At 41.0% G+C, this 25,126-nt stretch overlaps 3 protein-coding genes across 4 annotated transcripts; 2 read left to right on the plus strand and 1 right to left on the minus strand.

Annotated features, from left to right (window-relative positions):
* The first annotated feature begins 117 nt into the window (after nucleotides 1–117).
* ck (unconventional myosin-VIIa ck) lies at nucleotides 118–13,985 on the plus strand. Its single transcript, XM_076536090.1, has 22 exons — nucleotides 118–362; nucleotides 443–755; nucleotides 2,727–2,773; nucleotides 4,944–5,057; nucleotides 5,206–5,352; nucleotides 5,432–5,616; nucleotides 5,718–5,839; nucleotides 5,917–6,173; nucleotides 6,260–6,425; nucleotides 6,498–6,628; nucleotides 6,748–9,900; nucleotides 9,980–10,224; nucleotides 10,340–10,700; nucleotides 10,776–10,894; nucleotides 10,969–11,365; nucleotides 11,442–11,624; nucleotides 11,703–11,904; nucleotides 11,979–12,107; nucleotides 12,197–12,293; nucleotides 12,364–12,461; nucleotides 12,831–13,000; nucleotides 13,081–13,985. Exons 3-22 carry the CDS (start codon nucleotides 2,756–2,758, stop codon nucleotides 13,285–13,287), a joined length of 6,501 nt encoding a protein of 2,166 aa, XP_076392205.1. The 5' UTR covers nucleotides 118–362; nucleotides 443–755; nucleotides 2,727–2,755; the 3' UTR covers nucleotides 13,288–13,985.
* A 401-nt stretch (nucleotides 13,986–14,386) lies between these two features.
* Nucleotides 14,387–19,296, minus strand: Su(H) (recombining binding protein suppressor of hairless). 2 transcript variants are annotated; one of them, XM_076536134.1, is made up of 3 exons: nucleotides 19,051–19,295; nucleotides 18,720–18,973; nucleotides 14,387–17,527 (listed from the first exon to the last, which is right to left on the minus strand). In XM_076536134.1, exon 3 carries the CDS (start codon nucleotides 17,414–17,416, stop codon nucleotides 15,896–15,898), a length of 1,521 nt encoding a protein of 506 aa, XP_076392249.1. In that variant the 5' UTR covers nucleotides 17,417–17,527; nucleotides 18,720–18,973; nucleotides 19,051–19,295; the 3' UTR covers nucleotides 14,387–15,895. The 2 variants fall into 2 exon arrangements, with proteins under 2 accessions (XP_076392249.1, XP_076392250.1); XM_076536135.1 differs by having other exon boundaries at nucleotides 18,662–19,296.
* A 168-nt stretch (nucleotides 19,297–19,464) lies between these two features.
* On the plus strand, nucleotides 19,465–25,126 carry mus201 (rad2 superfamily protein mus201). The gene is made up of 10 exons (XM_012294610.2): nucleotides 19,465–20,567; nucleotides 20,828–20,932; nucleotides 21,043–21,218; nucleotides 21,481–21,906; nucleotides 21,976–22,192; nucleotides 22,268–23,496; nucleotides 23,569–23,667; nucleotides 23,739–23,952; nucleotides 24,035–24,271; nucleotides 24,332–25,126. Exons 2-10 carry the CDS (start codon nucleotides 20,845–20,847, stop codon nucleotides 24,979–24,981), a joined length of 3,336 nt encoding a protein of 1,111 aa, XP_012150000.1. The 5' UTR covers nucleotides 19,465–20,567; nucleotides 20,828–20,844; the 3' UTR covers nucleotides 24,982–25,126.

Genomic DNA, 25,126 nt, shown 5'->3' on the forward strand with positions numbered 1-25,126 from the left:
CAAACAGCGTAGATCGATAATGAGCGAATTGGAAAAAAAATGCGAACCAGTTCGAATCGGTTTCGAAGCGAATCGCGGTCGGTACTGTAGGACTATAGGACAAAAGCAAACACGAGTCTCGATCGGTAATGATAAAATTGCTCGAGAACGACGAAGAGGATCGTAGATGGCATCGAATCGCAACAGGTTGCACGTACACAGGTTGAACGGGGGCATATGCGGATAGGTGCATCGCGAGTGCGATGACGTCACGATCGAAAGAAGAATCGAAGAAGATTTAGAGATGTTCAAAGCGGGACTCAAAGATAGAGCGAGAGTCGTCAGAAAGACGATTCGATGATCGAGCTGAAACGGTTGTCAAGGTAGAATGGGCTTTGGTGGGGCAGAGCGTAGTCGAAGCCGATCATGGTCTAACTCAAGGTAGTTTTTCCACCTCTTCCAGTCTCTTCCACCTGGCACGCCCGATTCGAACCGAAGCTCCCCGAGTGGACGCGTTAATGTGCCGGTCACCGTGGCCCATTCTTCGTAACGACTACTGTTGCTTTTCGTGTCCCATTTCCTAGCACGGTACGCGTTCTTCCCTCTTTCCACGTTCGTCGCTTTTGCCAAGCGCCAAGCTCCGACGATCATCTCCAGTCACGTCGGACATGAAAAGCGCGCTTTACACCGCGTCCGAAGTGCAGTGCAGTGCCTCTTAATGGAGTGTGCCGACATCGTGTAGCCGCTTTCGTCGTGTTTCTCGTTACTCGCACAAGGTACGTTTCAATTCGTTTATTCGTTCGTACGCGATCGACGTTCGTTTATCGAAATTTCGTATAGTCGAGAGTAAGGAATTTCGTCGTCACACAAACGTATACGTTTCATTCGAAAGAATCTTGACGTTGTTCGCGGAGTCGCGTCCTTTTTCCTCGTAAACCGAACGGATGTATTAGCCGATCGTTTTATTACCGCATCGATATCGATGTTTTCCTTTTATCAATAAGCTGTCGCGTGATATTTTTGAATCCAACACGCGTGGAACGAACATTCGTCGCAAACTACATACGCGTAATACGGCGTGCACGGTGATACCGATACCTATCAAGGTGATTCAAGGAAATTGCAGAGCGATGACCGTTTCGCATAATTCTGGATGGCAGATATCCGCGTACTCGTATCGCGATAATAAGCGAGCAAGATAAGCATAACTTTTAGATAAAACTAACGTTTCGCGCTTGTAAAATCCTACAATGTTTACTAAACGATCGCATACTCAACACGTCTGACTTTTCGCCGATGAACCAGATCGGTTTTCCCTCTGTCGGTAACGTTTCGAAGCTGCGCGTATTCTCTCGCGGGAAACGTTTCGCAAACGCACCACACATTCGTACGTAATTATTTTTCATTTTTTGCTTAATTCGCGTACAGATCGCGTTACGTCAGGTTGAATCGAGTCGAATCGAGAAACAAAGAAGGAGAGTGGAATAGAGCAAAGATGCACACGTGGAAAGCGAGCGTGACGTAAGAAGCAAAGGCTCGAATCAACGAACCGAGTAAACGAGAGACACGATTCTAAATTTGTTCGGCGGTGATAAATGAAAATTGCACGAAAACGATCAGGAATATTTTTCCATTATCGTTGTTTCCAACAAATTACTCGAATCGGAACGAGTTTCGCGTAATATTTCGGTAAAACGGAGGCGCACGGTCATGCGTCGTCGTTCGATCAGCCGTTAAAGTCTCCTGCACGCGGTACTACCGCTACACCTCTCTGTTCTCCGGATATGTATTTTTAAAATCAACCGCCAAAAAGTATCGAACCGTATTTCGATTCACCAAATTGAGTAAAAATGTCGAACCTTCGTACTGCTTATACGTTATGCTGCTATCTTTTTCCACCGTTTAGAGTCGTCATCGAATCGAATCGTTCCGCACTCGAGAGAAACGATATTATTTTCTAAGACGCGATAGTAATTTGGATCTTGTCGATATTCGAACGAGGAGCTCAATCGATCGCGAAAGAAGAGAAAATCGATGCGGTTCGTCGACCCAGAAGTTACTCGTGCGAACATAATTCGAACACGAATGGACAATAGATTTTTAGCGAACGAAGTCGATGCCATTGACGCGTAAATTACTATTTCGCCGGCGTCTTTAGAGTAAGTCCTTTCGGGAAGCGGTCCAGACGGAGTAGAAGCGTCAAAATTGATAGGAGGTCGATGGATAGGAAACAGAAAATTGACATCTTCGAGAGAATCCTCGATGGACGTTCTCGAAACCGTGTACGAATACGTGGTAACAGCAGAAACTGCCTAACCCACTTTTGCGAACAGGTTTATGCTCGTACTGCTTCCACTTTAACGGTGATCGGCCAGACACACGATCGTCGCACGTTGAAACGATTTTTCCCCGAATAGATGCACCGAAGATTCGACGATCGCCCGTTGATTTATTTATTCGCCGGTAACGAGTCCTCTTCCGGTCGCAACGATCGATGTCGATCGAGCGGGAATCGAGAAAAAAATTAGTTAGGGGATTGTGTGGTCATATCGGGTGGAGGAACGACTGTCTTGGCAAAAGACCGATACAGCTTGGCTAGCCATCTTTTCTAAGATGACGGTATCACGTATCGTCGACTATGACATACGAAATCTTCGATATTCGACTATTCGAGCTTTTCAGAAAGTTAGTCGGTTACGTTAAACGAGCGATCCAAAGAAGAGAGGAAAAGTTTTGTTTTCTTCTAGGTGGAGTGCCGACAACCACGACTCGAGAGATGGTCATCGTCACGCGGGTGAGTATTCTCGGGAAATGCTGTTCCTCCCCATCGCATCGCGACACGCGCATACAAGCGACTATCCAACGACGTTGGCGCCTTTATACGTACCGTATCAGCGCTTTCTTTCGTCGCCGTTTCTTCGAAGACGGTCAGTAGGAATCTGTGACAAGTGAAATTGACGAAGACAACCGTCCTCGGATTCTTTCTCCGCATGAAAAGTCACGTTCGAGAGACGAGCTCTCTCGACGTTGCAGCGACTCACCAGTTTTTAAACCGCTTTGGACCTATTCGCGTCTTTCGCATCGAACGAAATTAAAATGATTTCGATCGACCTTTCGAGCAAGTCCGTAGATGTTCTTGTTAGGTGTCCCATCGTCGAACGACAGGTTGATCAGGAATGAGGAGAGCCGGTTCGATCGAGGAGATCGCTTTCCTCGTTGGACGCGTTCGTGCCTCGATGCCTCGATAAAGCTGGAATGCGCCTAAAGCGAGATAGGCGGGATTGGCTTCTTTCGATTTCTTCTTTCGTTCGTTTCGTTTTCCCGCGATTTTCTCCGTCTTCTCGATCGTCGTATCGGATGTTCGAAGAAAAAGCAAGCAGAAATCGCAACGCGTATCGAGACGAATGGTCGGTTAATTAGGCATAGTTAACGGTCCTTCGTCACTTCGCGAATGCCCTGTAGAACGCGCCTTAGCATTTCGCGCGAGCGAACCAGCCGTCGTATAACGGGACGCGAATCGTTTTACCGGACACGCGTTTGTACCCTCGATCGTATTCCATTCTTCCCCGTGTGCATTCGCGTGCGCGCGCTACCATGCGCTAGAACACGTTCACGCCTATCGTTCTAACTTCCCTTCGACCATCACGCTCCGCGTTAACCTTTTTAGGCGTACGACCTTCCTCGAACGAATCGATCATGCTGCGAAGCGCTTCCCGTATCGATCGCGATAATCTTTATCGATCGCATTTGTCGCATCAATTACGGACTAATCGGATCAAGAACGATCGCGTTCTTTCGCGAGACCTACGGCTCGTCTTTCGAACAGAACTCGGATGGAGAGCGGTCGTCTACTAAGACCTTTGTCTAGATCGTTTCGCGGTCGAAGAAACGATCTTCGAGAAACGGCCGAAAGTAAAATCGTGCGCCGAGCGGCAAAAGAAGCTCCAAATCGAACGGAGGCTCGGTTCGAGGCTCGTAACGAACGGACGAGCTCTTCCGATGTTCCGGAGTGGTGAACAATCGGAACGTATACGAATATCAAGCACAGGCTGCGCGTTCGCGTGTACGCGTATCCGTAGACCGAGCGCAAGCTAGGCTAGAGGTTCTCAAACTTTCTTTCGAGCGACGCGACGTATGAACTCGTGGACGAGGTTATCTCGAGTTCTCGCGCTAAAAACGGACCATTGTTGTTCTCGTTTAAGAAACTCGTATCCCTTAAGCGGTTGTCGGGCCTAGGAACGAGACGATACTTGTTCGTAATGAACGCGGAGCAACGAGCAATTTGAGGATATTCTTGGACACGGACGAAAGGTTTAGCGCGAATAGTTGTTGAACGCGTTTCGTGGGATTTTCGCGCACCTTGACCATCGGACTACGTTCACCGGTTGTCCTATCGACTAGTCTCGCTTCGCGGGACACCGATAGATTCTCCGGCAACGCGAAAAAGAACGATTTTCTTGCCGTTTCGTTTCGAGCATCGAGAGCGCGATAGCGAGCCGTCCAGCCTGATACTTAACGCGTATCGCGTTGCGTTCGGTGTAATACTTAACCGGAAGCCGGAGTAATACTGGTTCGTTCGGTTAATGCGATTATCGACTGTCGTGGACGACGGCCAGAACGACGAGAAGACGCGATCGCGGCAAACGGGAAACGTCGCGAGTCCGATAGAATCGACACGGACAAAATCGACGCGGATCAATCGCTTCGAAGCGGCACAATTATTCTTGCTGGCCGTTCGATGGAAATCGATGCGCGCAGGAAAAGGGGCAACCGTGGTGCGCGCTTGTCGGACTATTCGGCGATGTCCGCTATTGGTTATTTGATTAAAACGCCCAAGGTGCGAATCACGATTTCCTCGACGAATCTCGAATCTTCGACGCGACTCGTTATTTCCGTCGGTTTTGTTCGATGGGGTAGGAATAACGGCGAAGGAAATTACGCGCAAACGCAAAATTACGTTTCAGGGAGATTACATATGGATCGAGCCAATCTCAGGACGAGAATTTGACGTTGCGATCGGAGCTCGAGTAATTTCCGCCGAAGGCAGACGCATCCAAGTGAAAGACGACGATAACAAGGTAATCGTTACCTACTTTGCCGCGCTGATCTCCAATTCGTCTCGACCGGTCGAGAAGCTCGCTGACGAAAGCTCACGATCGAGACGATGTCGAGATGCGTGGAGTGGCCGCCGAAAAACTGTTCCGATAGCGCGATTCAAATTTTCAGGAACAATGGCTGACTCCGGAGAGACGCATAAAGGCGATGCACGCCACTTCCGTGCAAGGTGTCGAGGACATGATCAGCCTGGGAGACCTCCATGAAGCGGGCATTCTAAGGAATTTGTTGATTCGTTACAACGAGAATCTCATATATGTAAGCGATGATCGAAACTGTACGAAACGTCGCGTAGTCGAGCATCGAGTTCTGTACGGTGTCGTTTTTCCTTGCACAGACCTACACGGGTTCCATTCTAGTCGCCGTTAATCCGTATCAGATACTACCTATTTATACCGCCGAGCAAATCAAACTGTACAAGGATCGTAAAATCGGAGAATTGCCACCGCACATATTCGCCATCGGGGACAACAGTTACGCGCACATGAACAGATATGGTCAAGACCAGTGTATAGTGATCAGGTATTGGCCGACGTTTTCTTCCGGCTTCTGAAACTATTTATCGAACGGCTGTCTTCGATGTTTTCATATTTACGTCATATTTACGAATGTTTGTGTCTTAGTGGCGAAAGCGGAGCCGGCAAAACGGAAAGTACGAAATTAATTTTACAATATTTGGCAGCGATCAGCGGCAAACATTCTTGGATCGAACAGCAAATTTTGGAAGCGAATCCCATCTTGGAAGGTAAAACGCTCGCATCCGTTAGTAGGAAAGAGACTAACTATTCGATCGCGAAGGTAATCATTATCTTCTTTTCGTAGCATTCGGTAATGCCAAGACGGTGCGAAACGACAATTCGTCACGATTCGGGAAATATATCGATATTCACTTCAACGATCAAGGAGTCATAGAAGGAGCCAAGATCGAGCAGTATTTGTTGGAGAAGTCGCGAATAGTCTCGCAAAGCTTGGACGAGAGAAACTACCATATATTTTACTGCATGCTGGCTGGTCTCTCGAAGGAAGAAAAGCAAAAACTGGAACTGGAAGACGCGTCCTCCTACAAATACTTAACGGGGGTAACGTCTGAATCACGATAACGCGAACGCGAATCGAATCAGCGACAACCTAGCTAATCGTAATAAGGTATTTTTCTGTCGTTTAGGGCGGTAGCATCACTTGCGAAGGTCGCGACGATGCCGCGGAATTTGCCGACATAAGGTCAGCCATGAAGGTTCTTTTATTTTCCGATAGCGAGATATGGGAGATACTCAAGTTACTGGCCGCCTTGTTGCACATGGGAAACGTCAAGTACAGGGCCACGGTCGTAGGTAAGTGTTAGAAACGACGTTTCTTCCATTTCGTATTATTTCGATCTGTATCGGAAACCTTTGCTTCCGCAGACAACCTCGATGCTACAGAAATCCCGGAACAGACGAACGTGCAGAGGGTAGCGCATCTATTGGGTGTACCCGTTCAGTCGCTGATAGACGCGCTTACTCGAAAAACGATATTCGCTCACGGTGAGACAGTCGTAAGTAACGAATTATCCGCGTTGCGAACCGATACGCGTAATGGTAGAAACCGAGCGACGCGTTTCGTTGCTAGAACAGACGGTATCGTCCTAACGTGTCGATCGTACCGCGTGTGCAGGTCTCCACGTTGTCCAGGGAGCAATCGGTGGACATCAGAGACGCGTTCGTGAAAGGAATCTACGGACGACTGTTCGTGCATATCGTCAAGAAGATTAACGAGGCCATTTACAGGCCCAAGAACACCTCCAGGAGCGCCATAGGAGTACTAGATATATTTGGCTTCGAAAATTTCAATCACAACAGCTTCGAACAGTTCTGCATCAATTACGCGAACGAAAATCTCCAACAATTTTTCGTGCAACACATTTTCAAGCTGGAACAAGAAGAATACAATCACGAGGGTATCAATTGGCAACACATCGAGTTCGTCGACAACCAGGACGCGTTGGATCTGATAGCTATCAAGCAATTGAACATTATGGCTCTGATCGACGAGGAGTCAAAGTTTCCTAAGGGCACGGATCAGACGATGCTGGCAAAGATACATAAAACGCACGGAAGTCACCGGAATTACCTGAAGCCAAAATCGGACATCAATACGTCTTTCGGGTTAAATCATTTTGCGGGCGTGGTATTTTACGATACCAGGAGCTTTCTCGAAAAGAACCGGGACACGTTCAGCGCCGACTTGTTACAACTGATTCACATAACATCGAACAAGTTTTTGCAAACCTGTTTTGTCGAAGATATAGGTATGGGTTCGGAAACTAGGAAAAGGGCGCCCACCTTGTCCACTCAGTTTAAAAAATCCTTGGACTCTCTGATGAGAACGTTGTGCAGTTGTCAGCCGTTTTTTATCCGATGCATCAAACCCAACGAATTCAAGAAACCGATGATGTTTGACAGGGGCCTCTGTTGCCGTCAATTACGATATTCTGGAATGATGGAAACCATTCGAATTCGTAGAGCCGGTTATCCGATTAGACACTCGTTTCCCGAGTTTGTCGATAGATACCGGTTTCTCATACCAGGCATTCCACCAGCGCATAAAGTAGATTGTCGCGCGGTCACCGCAAAGATTTGTCACGTAGTATTGGGAAAGTCGGACTACCAACTCGGCCATACGAAAGTTTTTCTCAAGGATGCTCACGATTTATTCTTGGAACAGGAACGTGATCGTGTTTTGACGCGGAAGATTTTGATATTGCAACGAAACATACGCGGCTGGGTGTACAGAAGAAGGTTCCTTCGCACGAGAGCAGCTGCGACCATCGTTCAAAAGTATTGGAGAGGTTACGCGCAACGACAGAGATACAAACGCATGCGTATAGGTTACATGCGACTTCAGGCACTCATTAGATCGCGGGTACTTTCTCACAGATTCAGACACCTGAGGGGACACATTGTCGCCCTTCAGGCCCGAGCCAGAGGCTATTTGGTTCGGAAGATGTTCCAGAAAAAATTGTGGGCTATCGTGAAGATACAGGCTCACGTTAGGAGATTGATCGCGCAAAGACGATACAAAAAAATCAAGTACGAGTATCGGTTACATGTCGAAGCGTTGAGACTTCGAAAGAAGGAAGAACGGGAATTGAAGGACCAAGGTAACAAGAGAGCGAAAGAGATCGCCGAGCAAAATTATAGGGAGCGTATGCAAGAATTGGAGAGGAAAGAAATTGAAATGGAACTGGAAGATCGACGCAGAATGGAAATCAAGAAGAATCTGATCAACGATGCGGCCAAGAAGCAAGACGAGCCGGTAGACGATAGTAAATTGGTGGAGGCGATGTTCGACTTCTTGCCAGATTCCAGCAGCGAAGCACCAACTCCTGCTAGGGAAACTTCCGTGTTCAACGATCTACCCGCGCCGAAAGCGGATCAACAAGAGATCATTAGTCCCGTTCAAACAGCATCCGAGGACGAAGAGGATTTGTCGGAGTTCAAATTCCAAAAATTTGCTGCCACCTATTTCCAAGGAAATATCACTCATCAATATTCTCGAAAACCGTTGAAACATCCGTTGCTGCCTTTGCACACTCAAGGGGATCAGCTGGCTGCGCAAGCGTTGTGGATCACCATACTCCGATTCACGGGCGATCTACCCGAACCTAGATTCCACACGATGGACAGAGACACGACATCGGTCATGTCGAAAGTAACGGCCACTCTTGGTCGTAATTTTATACGAAGCAAAGAATTTCAGGAGGCACAGATGATGGGAATGGACCCGGAAACGTTTTTACGACAAAAGCCACGATCCATTAGGCACAAATTGGTCTCGCTGACGTTGAAACGGAAAAACAAATTGGGAGAGGATGTCAGGCGAAAATTACAGGAGGACGAATACACGGCGGACAGTTACCAGTCCTGGTTGGAAGCGAGACCCACGTCGAATCTCGAAAAGCTCCACTTCATTATTGGCCACGGTATATTGCGAGCAGAACTGAGAGACGAAATATACTGTCAGATATGCAAGCAACTGACCAACAATCCCTCCAAGTCGTCGCATGCTCGCGGCTGGATACTCCTCTCGCTCTGCGTCGGATGCTTCGCTCCTTCAGAGAAGTTCGTCAACTATTTGCGCGCGTTCATCAGAGAGGGACCGCCGGGTTACGCGCCGTATTGCGAGGATCGGCTCAAGAGAACGTTTAACAATGGTACTCGTAATCAACCGCCTAGTTGGCTGGAGCTCCAAGCTACCAAATCGAAGAAACCGATCATGTTACCCATCACTTTCATGGACGGGAACACCAAAACGCTTCTCGCCGATTCGGCGACCACCGCCAGGGAACTTTGTAATCAACTGTCCGACAAAATATCTCTTCGCGATCAGTTTGGCTTCTCTCTTTACATCGCGTTGTTCGACAAGGTCTCGTCGCTCGGCAGCGGAGGAGATCATGTGATGGACGCGATCTCTCAGTGCGAACAGTATGCGAAGGAGCAAGGTGCTCAAGAACGAAATGCTCCGTGGAGATTGTTCTTTAGAAAAGAGATATTCGCGCCGTGGCACGAGCCGACCGAAGACCAAGTCGCCACTAATTTAATTTATCAGCAGGTGGTTAGAGGTGTGAAATTTGGTGAATATCGTTGCGACAAGGAAGAAGATCTGGCGATGATCGCCGCGCAACAGTATTACATCGAATATCACACTGACATGAACGTTGAAAGATTGTACACTCTGTTGCCCAACTATATTCCGGATTATTGCCTAACGGGCATCGAAAAGGCAATCGACAGATGGGGGCATCTCGTTTTGCAAGCGTACAAAAAGGTGAACAAGGCGGCTAACTTTCCGTGCCTTCTATATACTTTCCGAAAGAAACGCGTTCCTAATATGTCCTATATTGCAGAGTTATTATCTGAAAGAAAAAGTACCTGCGTTACGAGTCAAGGAGGACATCGTTGGCTACGCAAAATTCAAGTGGCCTTTACTATTTTCCCGTTTCTACGAAGCGTATAGGAATTCTGGACCAAATCTACCGAAAAATGACGTTATCATAGCCGTGAATTGGACCGGTGTGTACGTCGTCGATGATCAAGAACAGGTGCTTTTGGAATTATCCTTTCCCGAAATCACCACCGTATCTAGTCAAAAGTACGTAACGCTTTTCTTTGCCGAATAGTAACAGCCGCTTTCTCTCTTTTTTTATCTATCCTTCTCTCCCGCTCCGTCAGTTCACTCTTTGCTACGGTATCGTCGTTATTTCCAGAACGAACAAGATGTTCACGCAAACGTTCAACTTGTCAACGGTGCGAGGAGAAGAATTCACGTTTCAAAGCCCAAACGCCGAGGATATTCGTGATCTGGTGGTGTACTTTTTGGAGGGTCTAAAGAAACGTAGCAAATACGTGATCGCTTTGCAAGATTACAAAGCTCCCGGTGAAGGATCGTCGTTCCTCAGCTTTCTGAAAGGAGATCTTATTATTCTGGAAGACGAAAGTACGGGCGAGACTGTTCTCAATTCGGGATGGTGCGTAGGTACTTGCGAAAGGACCGGCGAGAAGGGCGATTTTCCAGCGGAGACGGTTTACGTGTTACCTTCGTTAACGAAACCTCCGAACGATATATTGGTAATGACTTCTCGCATCCTGTTTTACCATTTGTTTACTCGAGATCGAACGAATCGATTTTTCTTCTTTTTTTAGTCATTGTTCAGCATCGAAGGAACTGAAAACGGTCGCAAACTGTATCCGCAACAAGTGAACGGAGTAGAACCTCGCGATAAGCCCCATACTCTATTAGAATACGCCATCGACCATTTTCGGTAAATACTCTGTTTGCTTGTTTTTCATCAATTTTTAGCAACAACGATGAATAACGAGGAATTTTCTGCCATAGAACACCTCCAAAGAGAACGATGTCAAAAGCGTTGACTCTGACAACAGCGAGACGCGGACATGTCGACGAGTTATGGCATCATTCGAGGGATCCGATAAAACAACCTCTTTTGAAGAAGTTGATATCCAAGGAAGAACTAGCCGAGGAAGCGTGTTTCGCTTTTAACGCAATCTTGAAATATATGGGAGACTTGCCGACCAAACGACCGCGTATCGGTAACGAATACACCGATCTTATTTTCGACGGACCACTGAAAAACGAAATTCTTCGGGACGAAATTTACTGTCAGATCATGAAACAGCTCACCGACAATCGAAACAGGCTAAGCGAAGAACGTGGATGGGAACTGATGTGGCTCGCCACTGGTCTCTTCACTTGTAGCCAAAGTCTTTTAAAGGTACACGCTGTGACATTCTCGATAATTATGCATTCATCGATTTATTCGAACCCTGCGAAATTTTAATCGTTGATAGGAGTTGACGTTGTTTTTGCGAACGAGACGACATCCGATATCACAGGACTCTCTGCAAAGGCTGCAAAAGACCCTTCGCAATGGCCAACGGAAATATCCACCACACCAGGTGGAAGTAGAAGCTATACAACATAAAACGACCCAAATATTTCACAAAGTATATTTTCCCGATGACACTGACGAAGTATGCGCACGAATTTCTTTTCCGTTTTTATACTATTAATTGAGAAAGCAATTGATTGTGATTTTTCATCGTACACAGGCGTTTGAAGTGGATTCATCGACGAGAGCGAAAGATTTTTGTCAAAATATCGCGCAAAGACTTAATTTACGATCCGCGGAAGGATTTAGTTTGTTCGTGAAAATTGCCGATAAAGTCATCTCGGTTCCGGAAGGAGATTTCTTCTTCGACTTTGTGCGACATTTAACGGATTGGATCAGAAAAGCTCGACCATCTCGTGACGGTATGTTTTCCACTCTGTCTCGTTTTAGTATTTCTCTCAATCAGTTACATGAGTTTACGAGATTCGTATCGTAGGTGTATCGCCCCAATTCACGTATCAAGTCTTCTTCATGAAGAAACTGTGGACCAACACCGTGCCAGGAAAAGACAGAAATGCTGATCTTATTTTCCACTTTCATCAAGAACTTCCTAAATTGTTACGAGGTACGAATGATTTCTGTTTCATCGGCATCCTGTTCCATATCGCGTCGTTGTCTCTAATCTTACTGCACGTTTGTTTCATTCGCATATAGGTTATCATAAATGTACGAAAGAAGAAGCTTCGAGATTAGCTGCATTAGTATACAGAGTTCGTTTCGGAGAAAGTAAACAAGAACTTCAAGCCATACCGTAAGTGAAACGCATACGCTGTTCGGAAAAGAGCTTATAAGACATTGATCCAACGTGAATTATATTACAGGCAAATGTTGCGCGAACTGATACCGGGCGATTTGGTAAAGGTACAAAGCGCTAACGATTGGAAAAGATCGATAATAGCGGCGTACAATCAAGATGCCGGTAAGGCATTATTTCGATTATATTTCAACGCGCAGAGACAAAATTCTACTAGATCTAATCGAAAAATCGTGAAAAGGAAAAATACATGTACAAAAATAATTGTTATTATAATACGTCGTAATATGCACGATTCCTTTTACTGCCAGTAACGTGTTAATTAACACGTTGTTAGCACAATAAGTACTAACGTCATTCAGAATTATTCTTCCCTGTTTAATCATTTTCAGTCTATTAAATTGGTGGTGTCGGTTATCCGGTGACCCTCGCGTTTATTAACGCGACGTATTAAATTAACACGTGTTTCTGTCATTTATTCGAGTCTCGTACTTTAAAATCTCGTTTGTGACATGTAAATGCTTTGATTCGTAGGAATGAGCCCCGAAGACGCAAAGATAACATTCTTGAAAATTGTTTATCGATGGCCAACATTCGGTTCAGCATTTTTCGAAGTTAAACAAAGTACAGAACCAAATTATCCGGAATTGTTACTGATCGCGATAAACAAGCACGGTGTAAGTCTCATACATCCGCAAACGAAAGTAAGTAAATGCACTTTTAATTATACAATATAATCGGAAAATGTATAGTAAAATGTTCACGCGAATACCTCTATTTTCAGGACATATTGATCACGCATCCCTTCACTAGAATCTCAAACTGGTCGTCAGGGAACACTTACTTCCATATGACGATCGGAAATTTAGTGCGTGGTTCGAAATTATTGTGTGAAACTTCGCTGGGTTACAAAATGGATGACCTGTTAACTTCGTACATCTCGTTGATGCTCACGAATATGAACAAACAACGTACAATACGAATCAAGTGAACATACAAGTAAATTCGTATAAGCGTATAAAACGGCAAAGTAAAACTACAAGAGAGTAACAGGAAAATTGGTAACTTCACGTTTCACGTTTAAAACTGAATTCATTTTTGTCGATAAATTCGTACGCGATTTCTATGCAGTATTGAAAATAACGAACTCCTCAAGGCGATGAAAAATGTTTTATACCGAAATAGTCACTTTTTAAATCTATAATTTAAGTGCGTATTATACGTGTTTGTATGTTATTCACTTTGAGAACTCGAGAAATATCGCAAAATTCGCGTGTACACAAGTGATTAGCTGAAAAAAAAGAAGAAATTGTACATGATTTATTTACAAATAAGATTTTCATGTAGTTTTGTAAAGTATTATTTTAATATGTAGGAGATACAATTAAAGAAGTTCACCTTCGAATATATTCTATCGGACAAAGACGAAGTTACGTGCAATTAAAGCTACGAGCGTGGCCAAAAGAATATTTTATATCGATGAAAATTCTTCGGAAAATGAATTAAATTACATGTATATGTATTTATATACATAATATGTACGAAAACTTATGCTCAAAAATAATGTTCCGACGTAACGAATCGCAGTGATTATTCATCGATTATCCGTCCACTGATACATGTAAGGATGTAATTATTAATAATCCGCAGTTTATTACTGTGAATAAAGATAATCGTATTCTTCAGGTACTCGGTGCAAATTTTAATCGTGGGTAAATTCCCATGGTATACATAGACCGACATTCCTCTTTTACAATGGATCTCTTTGGGAAAACAATTCCCAAAGCGATCCTATCTCATTTCCTGCTGCAGATAATTATATTTGATGGTATCTGGTAAAAAAAATCTGTACCGATTCGACGGCAGTCGAGAAGTCAAGAAACGAATCGCTTGTAACCGATCATTTTTTTACTTATTTTTATCATTTCTGCAGAAGTTTCTTACCGCCTCGTATACGCAAGATTAGCAAAGTATTCTTTATAACCGATTTTAAACGAACGCACATTTTTTTTATAACAGTATTATCGAGTGGAACAATCGCTTACGAAACATACAAGATTTTGGGATCTGGAAGTAACGTGTACAGGTCGTAAAGCAAAAGGCTTTATTATAGAAATCTTTCAAATTTATTGTAAAACATAGAGAGACATAAAAACGTATATATATATATATGCATATATACATACACACACATATATATATATGTGTGTTGATTCATCTTTGTGTCTCAACCATCCGAAATGCATCGATACGTGTCATACCTTTTGAAGCGCATGGTCATGTTTGTAAAACGATATCGCGAATTTCGAGAAACCAACGTGCCGATAAATAGAGCGAGATTAATAAAAAGCGTGCGTAACGTGATATTCGTCTACGTTAGAAAAGCTAAAGATCCGAGATGTGTCGTCGGGGAAATAACATATATTGTATAGAAATAAATAATGTTCGGTAAACGAAAACCATGATACACCCGAGCGCGATAAATTAGTCGAGGTGGCACAGGTAATTTTGACGAGACCTTAAAACGCGACTCGTTTCTTCCCCCCTTCCCCGTTAAAACTAAATTAATTCCTATGTCATGCAGATAATTTTGTAAAACTATTGCAAATGTCTCTCTGAGATTACATGTAATTTTGCGTATTATTACGCAAACGCGATTATCTCACGAAATTTACGTCGACGCGGTTGTACGTCAAAACCGTAGCACACCTCCGAATCAAAGGCAAACTTATAGTTAAAGCCAAGTGTTCGGTACTGTACAAGAGAAAAGAAAGTGTGGGAAAATTTTTGAACAACGCGTACATGATGTTACCTTCGGATTCTCCCTGTTGTCTTAAATCGGTATCTTCGACGCTCGCAGGTCGTCTACTCGCGATAAACGAAACGGTGTTGCTTATCGCAAGACTCTCTCGGTTATAGAGCTTTATAAACGTGTAAAATGTATACGCGTACAGAATGCATCGCAAGTCTGTTGTATCGCGTTCGCGACTCGAACATTTAAATCAAAGAGTATTTCTTCGACAACGAGATTTTGTCGGACCGATGTCGAATACACAACCAGTGTTAGCGATCGATATGGAACTGTACGGACTAAGCCGTAAATTTAGATGGTTCGTAGAAGACGGGGGAGTAGAACTAACAAATCCGTTCTATTCCTCCGTTCTATCAAATAATTAGCTATTCACATTCGTACAAAGCTCTTAATTCTAAGATCGCTATAAATTCTAATCCCTGTGTAACGCTCTGTATCAACGCTTAAAGCTAGGAACCTACGTATTATAAACATAGGGAAATGATACACGGCACATTGTACATATCCACGGAGGAGTACGTTTCGCGGGAGGTGAGATGACGCGAAACAACACGATACAACGCGACGAAAATCGCTACGTCTTCGTATCGTGTAAGGTTGCTACCGCGTTATCGACTCGGAGCAACGTATTCTTCGTCGCGTAGGTCGTTGAGCTAGTATCGTCGCCGATCGACTCGTTATCCACTGAAGTCGAAATATCGTTCGGAGCATGAATAACGTTCGAAACAGCGTTCGTCTCACTAGGTCGTAAACTTTGGTGATGCACACTGTAATTATCTAGGAAATATCAGAGACCCGACTGAGGCGGTTGATGCGTGTTCCAGGGTACGTCCGCGATCGCGGGTGGCATACTCGCTTGATTGTGCATGGTTCGCGGCGCTCTCATGATCTCGTCTGCAGGCGGACAGTGTGGCCGAGGACCAGGTTCCGGGGTGTACGTGAACGTCAAGCCGGTCGCGTAAATGATACCGTCGTTACGAACCAACGAAACAGGTACCTGAGTCGGTTGCCGTACCCACAACCATTCGCCTCTAAATTGAGATATATCGGGTACCACGCAGAGCATGCTTTCCTGGCACCTGTACATAGTCTCTGCCTCCACGTCGCCGAACCACACCTGAAGATTCGGAGTAAAATTGTCCCCGGTTAATTCGAGCATCGCCACGTCGCCGCCGCCATTCAGATGCAAACTGTGAACGAGCGGTACCGGAGTCACCGGTGATCTTACCGGTCCCATACCCTCGAAAAATTGATATTCCGCCTTATCGGTGCTGATAATCGTCCAGCAAGCACCGTCATTTATCATTTCTTTGTTCGCCTCTTTTGGACACGGTGTAGCTTGAAACTGTATTATGCGTTCCTGGGACAAACAAAGGTACATGTGATCCGTGTCTTTCATGTAAAAAGCGCATTTGTGCAGCTGTGAAACAGGATCATCCGCTTCTAAACTGGCCATTTGTTTGTCCACTTTACGAATTACTAAACGCGGAAGCGCCATTCCAGTTACGGAACATACCAGCTTTACCGTGCTACCGTAATGCACGTAACCGTCTCGCACTTGAAATTCTTCCGATTCGCTCTCGTTGTCGTCCAATAAATGTATCGTGAATGCACCCCACTGCGTGGAACTCGCGTGAAAATTTCCATTTTCCACATGAAGATAACGCGTGCTTACCGTTTGGGACCGTAATCGGTTGAACAGTGCCACTTTTGTTCCGCTCGCGATACACAAATCGGCATTTTTCAACGATTGCTTCTTCTTAGACGGTTTCGAGATCACTTTAATTCTTTTACTGTGAAACACGCCGATATCGTGTCCGCTACCATAGAACATTTTCACCGAAAGCATAAAGTGTTTCCTTTTATCCGAATCCGAAATGTACAATGTCTTTGCCGCACAATACTGTTTACCGTTGTTGAGATCTAACTGTTGCATATCTTGATCCGAGTTACCGATTCCGATAAACGCGCAAAGTTGAGCAGACTGTTCGCTCTCTCCTTCGCGAAGCATTTGTTCTTGACGCATTCTCCAACCATCTCCGAACAAGTAGATACACGGTGGTGGACAAAAGAATCGTTTCTCGTTACCGTACGATTTTTGCGCAACCTTAGCATGAAGAATTACGATAACCATGTCGCTTCTATCGCGCAAATAACGCTCCATCGCTTCGCGTGTCAACCTTTGATCTTGATGATCCGGTCTGTAGACACCGGATCCATATCGAGGGTAAACCGACATCACCGAGGTCGGCGACGGAGGAGATTGCATTCCATGTGCCATTGTAGGCAAACCAAACTGGTGTGGCATATTTAACCTCCGATTCGATTCTCTCTATGGTACAACAAAGATGCTAGGTTGGCTGCATGCTATCCTTGTCATCTATGTTATGGCTTGTCATAATTGCCTGTGCTGATTTACCTGAAATAAATTTCAATGTAAAAGCTTATGATAGGTAATATTCGATAATCATAATCTTACTACAAGTTTGTCTCTCTTGTATTTCTAATTATGGTACAATTATTTATTAAAAGATATATGTTTTAAAAAAATGAAATGTAGTAACTGCTAACAATTTGTTGTAAAAAGTCTAATATAAGTTAAGAAGTACAGTGTAACGATACAATAGTGTAATAGAAGACAAAGCTATGTTATTAGATATACACAGGTTCGAATAGACACAGAAACATACGATGCTGCTAGTCGAAGACTTTAGCGTGAGAAAGATTTCTGTTTTTCACGATCTAAGATGTAATTAACGCGAGGCATCTTTCTTTAAATGAGTTACTAAGAATTGCTAGTCTTAGCACAGGAAAAAGGAAACACGCGTATACGTTGTGGGAACCAAGCTGAGCTCATTTTTCCTGCATGAATTAAATCACCCTTGTTCATTGTGTCTGTGCAATTGTATCTGTGTGCTTGCAAATGTAAAGGTATTGTTTCATTGCTTTTATATCTTATTATATATTTTTTCACCATTATCTTGATTTTCTAATATCGTATATATCATTGCTAATAAAAAAAATGTATAATTTTATTATATGTAATAATAGTTTAGGACAAACAGAAATAATAATCCAGAAAGAGAAATCTTACACTTCCTAGTAAAATTTATAATGTCAGTTATTAGCTGATATAAGTTATTTACACTTGTAAGTTAACTGAATGTAGAACAAACAGAAATATAGACATGTTATTCTGCATAAAATCATTGAACTAGATTCAATGTTTCACATTAATGCTATATTGACATTTATATTAATACATAAGTGACAAACCGATTTAAGTCTTATAAATTTTACAACCACTATATAATTAATACTACATATTTCTTCTCTATTTTGTATCATTTAAAATATTATAGTTAAACGCAAATTAGTTTTTTACTAAAAGAAATTTACTAAAAACAATGAGTTTACTCTATATGAAAACTTTGATAACAGAAACTGAATATCACATTTCTTTTTCATATATTTTTCGATATAAGAAATGGACCATAAACATTTTATAAACAAAAGGTTTATGCAGTCCTTTCGATAAAAATCGTTTATTTACCTTTTTAATACAGGGAAAGTTACATTGTACAAAAACAGGTTACGTTTTCGGTGCTCACCTCATTTTTCATAATAGCTCGAACTGAAACATAAATCCCAATGCATTTTCTAAATTGTCGATTATTCACAAATATTACACCATTTGTCGATCGTTCACCATTCGTGAATCCTTCTGCGTCCTCGTCGACTATTCTCCCTAATCCATTCAAAAAACACCTGTTCACTTTCCGAATTTTCCGAACAGTCTTACCAACTCTTAGACATTATTTTAGCCGCGCGCGCCACTTTAAATCTAAAATTGAACCGTAATATTCTAAAACACCATTTAAAATTAATAACAATCGCAATCATAAAATCTATACGTTATTTTTTTATTTGTAAAGTATTTACAATGTCTTTGCCTCTAACAACAAATCACGAACACTTGTTCTATTAAACCGGCCGAAAAACACCCAACCTACCCCGGCGGTATTCGCCGAGTAACTAAGTTCGAAACGACACGTAGAGTTATTACTACCGCGTAAGTGGCTGCAACAGGAACGTAGCTACACAGCATAGTAAGGTCCTTCAAAGCCGAACAGTTCTCACAGTTCGTTTATACGCTTTGAACAATTATTTTTCTTAATAAATGATGAATATTGACTGCATTATATTCATAAATTTTCAAAATAGGATATAAATGTTTAAAAACGAAAAAGGAATTTTCATTTTTGAGAGGTATTACAATTTTTTTTATAAAATTGCAATTTACGTTACTAAATAATGATAAAATTTTAATAATTTCAATTTGTCTGGAAGATTTGAATATCGGCTATTAATTGGTCAGAGATATTAATCGAAGCAGATTAGTGTATAAGTGTTGTAAATAGCTACGTTACTGAGTTGCAGATTCTATTGTTTTACTGTTGTACAATGGCCCGGTCGACCCAAGCGCCTCCAGTTTCCCCTCTTGTTCCCCACCTGATGTGAGTTACTCCCCTCTGCCCCGTAGATGCCCTGGAATTGCTGCCGCAAAAGGATGTTGGGGTTACCCTGGGGGGCGTGGGAAAAACCTGCTGTGGGAAAGAGTGGGTGGCCTCTACCTCACTTCGCTTCTCTGATGATGACGATACGATATATAAGTACATCATGCTTATGAATGTGTACACGCATGCATATAGAATATATGTGAAACACACATATGCATTTTACGTATTACGTTCCGTATTTGTGTACGAGTCACATGAACGGCCAACAGCTTGATATGTACTGCGTAATATAGGACGCATACGTGTGGTTAGGCAAATTAACGTTCTATGAGTTTATAGATAGTTTTTATCTTATCGTAAATATACACTTTCATTTGTACAAAATATTTAAACAAACTAATGAACAATATTCTTTAAAGTATATGTTACGAAACATAAAAATTGCCTGTATTCTATGTTGAAAAAAAAATTTAATTGAGAAAATTATACGTTCTTTCCGATATCTACCAAACATTTCATACAATAATATATTAATTTTGATATTTGCATGACATTTATAATAAGTAAATTTTGTGGCATCTTAATGGTATTTACATAGATAATAAATAATACGGTAGAATTATACATTCTGTAATAGCAATAATGGAAAAAATAACGCGAGCACTTTAAATTGTATAAACGTGGCTATTTTACAGACAAACTTTTGAGGTAGTTTAGTGAAAACAGAATATCCTAAGTAACGTTTAAAAAGACAAACGAAATAAATTATAAACATATATAATTAATATAAATATTTGCCCATATTTGTTATCTTAATTTTTAATTCTCTCAACCGGTATGGAGATGCAAATGTCATCAGTCCGAACACAAGTGCATTGTTTTTGTAATCAGCTGACCGGTACGTGCGATGTCTAGTTGGGTGAGAACGTACACAACAAGGTACCTATTACTTTTTATAAATGTTAAACGATTTGATAGGGTGTAATATTGATGTACGCAATAAGTTTGTGAATAACGTTATTTTATATAAAATATTAATAAATTTAAGATTTCTTTTTCTGTTATTTTACCACTTGTTTAGTAATTAGGTTATGAGTGTTTGGAAACATATCTCATATCAGAATATATAATATTATATTATGTCAGTTAATACAACATATGACATTTCTTTTTCTTAAATGTATTATTTTTTTTTACAGATTTTTCACCTTACACAATGGGTGTTTATGGTCTGTGGCGTTTACTTGATAAAACAGGAAAACAAGTTCCTTTAGAGACACTCGAAGGAAAAGTGTTGGCTATTGGTATATTTATACATTGATATTTATATAACAAAAGTTCACAAATTTTGAACATTTGCTTATAATTATGTTATACTTGATGAAATAACATCTGTACTTTTGTATATTCTTAGATATATCAATTTGGATACATCAAGTATTACAAGGATATCAAGACCGCTTTGGCAATCCTAAACCCAATGCGCATCTTATTGGTTTATTCTACAGAATATGTAAACTCTTGTATTACAGGATAAAACCAGTCTTTGTTTTTGATGGAGGTGTGCCAATGCTTAAAAAGAACACCATTGTAAATATATTTTTAATTTACTATTACATAAAAGACATGATTATAACTTTTTATGGCAATGCATTTAATAAATTTTATTCCGATTTTATATTATAAAATATAATTGTCACGAATCTCAAATAGTACATACTAACTACATTGTGCATGCATGTATTAACACAACTGTACTTTTATCTTGATTATAATATTGTCTGTACGTAATTAGTTTGCTGTGGGAACCAGGTAGCGAGAAAAAAAGACTCCTATTCTTGTGTGTTCACAGGCTTTGCGCAGGAAGCAGAAATCTATGGCCAAGAATAAAGCCCAACAGATGAGGACAGAATTAATAAATAATTTGATAAAGCATTCTGCCGTGAAAACAGTTCTTAATCCAGAGAAACAAGATAGTGGTTCTTCTGAAATAATTTTAAGTTTGCCAAATCAGGATCCTGAGGATGATATTTTTAAATTACCAGATGAACCAAGCACTAGTAAAACACAATTAAGTCTTAGCGATGATTACGATTCCGATTCATCTGTTGAATTGAGTCCGCGAAAACAAACAAAATGGATTGGAAACATTCATAACGTAGACGTGAGTAGTGCCGAATTCAAGGCATTACCTGCTGATATGCGTTATGAAATTCTTACCGACCTCAAGGAAACAAGGAAGCAAAATTCATGGGGTCGTTTACATGAAATGCCTGAGGTATATACATTTTCGGTGTTAGATAAATGTTTATTGTATACCTTTTCCTTATACATTTTTTTCATTTAGGAATCTCACGAATTTTCTGGTTTTCAAATGAAACGTTTGTTAAAACGTAGATTAGTTCAAGAAAGTTTAGAATCTGCAGAAAAAGAAATGGGCGGAAAAACACTTACATTGGATGAACTGGATAAATTATTAAAAGAACAGGGTATAAATACTAATGGTCAGAACTGTACTTATCGTGTTGCTTCGGACAGTACAACTAGATTGCTATATATAAGCGGTACGTCATAAATTTAAGTAGTTTTTATATTTAAACCGGCTGTTTTTTTTGTCTTTCACAATTTTTCTATCGTAGATAAAAGTGCATATTTTAAAAACAATAGTAATGATATCGCGAACGATGGAAGCGATACAAGTGATTCAGAGAAAATCGATACAGAAGTTCATACAAATGATACGGATAAAATTGATGCAAGTAATGCAGATAAGATTGATGAAACTGTAGCTAGTTCCAGTAAAACTATATCAATTTGTGATGATATAAATGAATATGAACTTAGCGACGAATGGGACAACGATATTGAAGTAACGATGGGAGCGAGTAGTAATACTGAGTCGGAAGTAGAATTGAACGAATCACGACCGCTACCAAAAAAATATTTTGGAAAAAATTTTGCGAATCCTGCATTGACATACATGCTAGAGTATAGTGGATTACCGGAAGAACAAATTCTTAATCTTCTCGAACAGAATAAACAGGACAATCAGAAAGCATGTAAAAATTTGTTTAAAACAGAAGATCATGAGAAAAAGGATAATTTATTAAATATTTTAACTTCAGAAACCGAAAATAACGAAGAAAGTGCGAAATCCGATTCTACAGAAGTTATAAAATCTATTAATAAGCAGAGTACAGAATTATTTAAATTAAGCACTGTAACAAATACCAACCTATCATCAAATGTTTCAAATGTATCAGAAGTGAAATCAACAGAAGTAACAACGGCTAGTTCAACGGATTCAGATACGGATGATTTTATAGAGATAGAAGACGTACCAATGCCAGACATCATCAACAATAAAAATGTTTCCCAAGGCGGGATTCAAATAACTTTTAAATCTGACGAAAAAATAGAAAATGATATCTTTGCTGATGTATTTGAGGGTCCAAATAGCGAGTCGAAACCAGAAATAAATTCTCAAGATACATTATTGTCTAATAAAATACCGACAGAAACAGCAGAAAAGTTACCTGGTGTAGACGAAACACTAGGGAATGAAATTACTTTAACAAAACCGGACTTGAAACCAGCGGAAGATCAAGTTAAAGATAAACAATTACCTGATGTCACAAAAGTGAACGATCTTGAGATACAGATCATACAAAGCGATGGTGAAAAAGTAAATGTACCTTTGGAAAAAAATGAAGTAGAAGAGACGAATAATATGGAGCACGTAAGGGAATCTGAGAAAAGTAACACGCCAGTTACAGATACGCGAGATAATGCAGATGAGCATACGTCGAATGTCATTGAAAGGATAAGTCCAACACCTATGACCGAAGACGAATTATTATCCTTAAAGGTATACTGTTGTTAATTTATATTTAAATGTAGTCACGGGTAATTTTGTATAGTGTCTTACATATAATTTCAGGGACGTCTAGAGGATGAACAAACTGAGTTGATGGCAAATATCGGAAAATTGGAGAGACAAGGTATCGATATTTCTGATCGAATACGAACCGAAGCTCAGGTATGATTATATAAATTACTAGTAACTACTTTACTCTTTCAATGAAATACGACAGAAATCTTTATCGATAGGAATTGTTACGATTATTTGGAATACCGTATATTGTGGCGCCCATGGAGGCAGAGGCGCAATGTGCATACTTGGAACAAATTCATCTCACCGATGGTACAATTACAGACGATTCGGATATTTGGTTATTCGGTGGACAATGTGTTTATAAAAACTTTTTTAATAATAATAAGAAAGTTCTTCAATTCTGTCTAGGTGACATAGAGCATCATTTTAGTAAGTCAAACATATTTTCCTCTTCATTAAATCTTAAAAGTTGATTTAAAAGTCTGAGTTAAAAGTGAATATTATTTTCTAGAATTAACAAGGAATGAAATGATACAACTAGCGCTTTTAGTTGGCAGTGATTATACCGTAGGTTTAACTGGTATTGGACCTGTTACTGCCTTAGAAATATTAGCAGCATTTCCTTCACAAGGTGACAACCTTTTGCAAGGTTTAGCAGACTTTTGTTCGTGGGTTGAAACAGGAAAAGTAGCAGCTCCTGGAAAAGCGGGTTTACGAACCAAACTGCAGAACTTAAAAGTTCATAAAGGTACGTTGAATTTATTTTATAGTTACACGTATTTACATGATATTATTATCTCATGTATAGGATTTCCGAGTCAAGCTGTGGTACAAGCATACCTTTTCCCAAAAGTAGACGAATCAAAAGAGGGTTTTACTTGGGGTAAACCTAACATGATGCTATTGTACGACTATACGAAAAAAAAATTTGCTTGGGACAAAAACAAATTTAACGCAGTTATGACACCTGTACAGAAGAGATTAGAAGAAAACAAAACCCAAAAGTTAATTGATATGTATTTTAAATTACAAACTGTTCCACAATCGATCGAGATGACTTTGAGTAAACGAGTTCAGAAAGCTGTACAAAAATTGAACAACGATAACGCAGAGAATTCTGAAACCACAGAGGACGGGCAATCACAACCTCCAAAACGGAAGTTGAAATCTTTTAATGAAAGTCAAAAGAAAAAGAGAGCACCAAGGAGCGAACAGTGCGACGATGATTCTACTCAACCTAAAGTTAGTAATGTCGTTACCATTAACGATAAAAGTATCAATGATTATATACCTCAAAGAGAGAAGGATAAGGCGAACGCTTTAAAAAAGAAACTGCACGCGATCGAAGTACTCAGAAAATCGAAACAAGGACTCTGTAAAACCAAAAAAGTAAAAAGTTGCGTAAGAAAAGTGAAAAAGGAAGCTGAGCTTTCTGAAAGTGATAGCAATAGTTCATAAATTATTTAATATAATATTATACAGGATAAATGTTAGCCATCAAATTCTCGTATCGATGACATTTGATGAGCACATTATTTATAAAGTGTTGTACATGTATACCTATAAGTCTTTTGTGTTAAATAAATTTTCCTTTTATAATACA

The sequence above is a fragment of the Megachile rotundata genome, chromosome 10 (assembly GCF_050947335.1).
Source record: "Megachile rotundata isolate GNS110a chromosome 10, iyMegRotu1, whole genome shotgun sequence".
NCBI lineage: Eukaryota > Metazoa > Arthropoda > Insecta > Hymenoptera > Megachilidae > Megachile > Megachile rotundata.

What these genes read in the sequence shown, in the direction of transcription:
- ck (XM_076536090.1), top strand. An exon ending in GACCAGTGTATAGTGATCAG is followed by an intron (nt 5,617 to 5,717) that starts GTATTGGCCGAC and finishes TTTGTGTCTTAG; the next exon opens with TGGCGAAAGCGGAGCCGGCA. An exon ending in CCTACAAATACTTAACGGGG is followed by an intron (nt 6,174 to 6,259) that starts GTAACGTCTGAA and finishes TCTGTCGTTTAG; the next exon opens with GGCGGTAGCATCACTTGCGA.
- mus201 (XM_012294610.2), top strand. Translation starts at nt 20,845, where the DNA reads ATGGGTGTTTATGGTCTGTGGCGTTTACTTGATAAAACAGGAAAACAA. An exon ending in TGCTTAAAAAGAACACCATT is followed by an intron (nt 21,219 to 21,480) that starts GTAAATATATTT and finishes GTGTGTTCACAG; the next exon opens with GCTTTGCGCAGGAAGCAGAA. An exon ending in ACGAATTATTATCCTTAAAG is followed by an intron (nt 23,497 to 23,568) that starts GTATACTGTTGT and finishes ATATAATTTCAG; the next exon opens with GGACGTCTAGAGGATGAACA.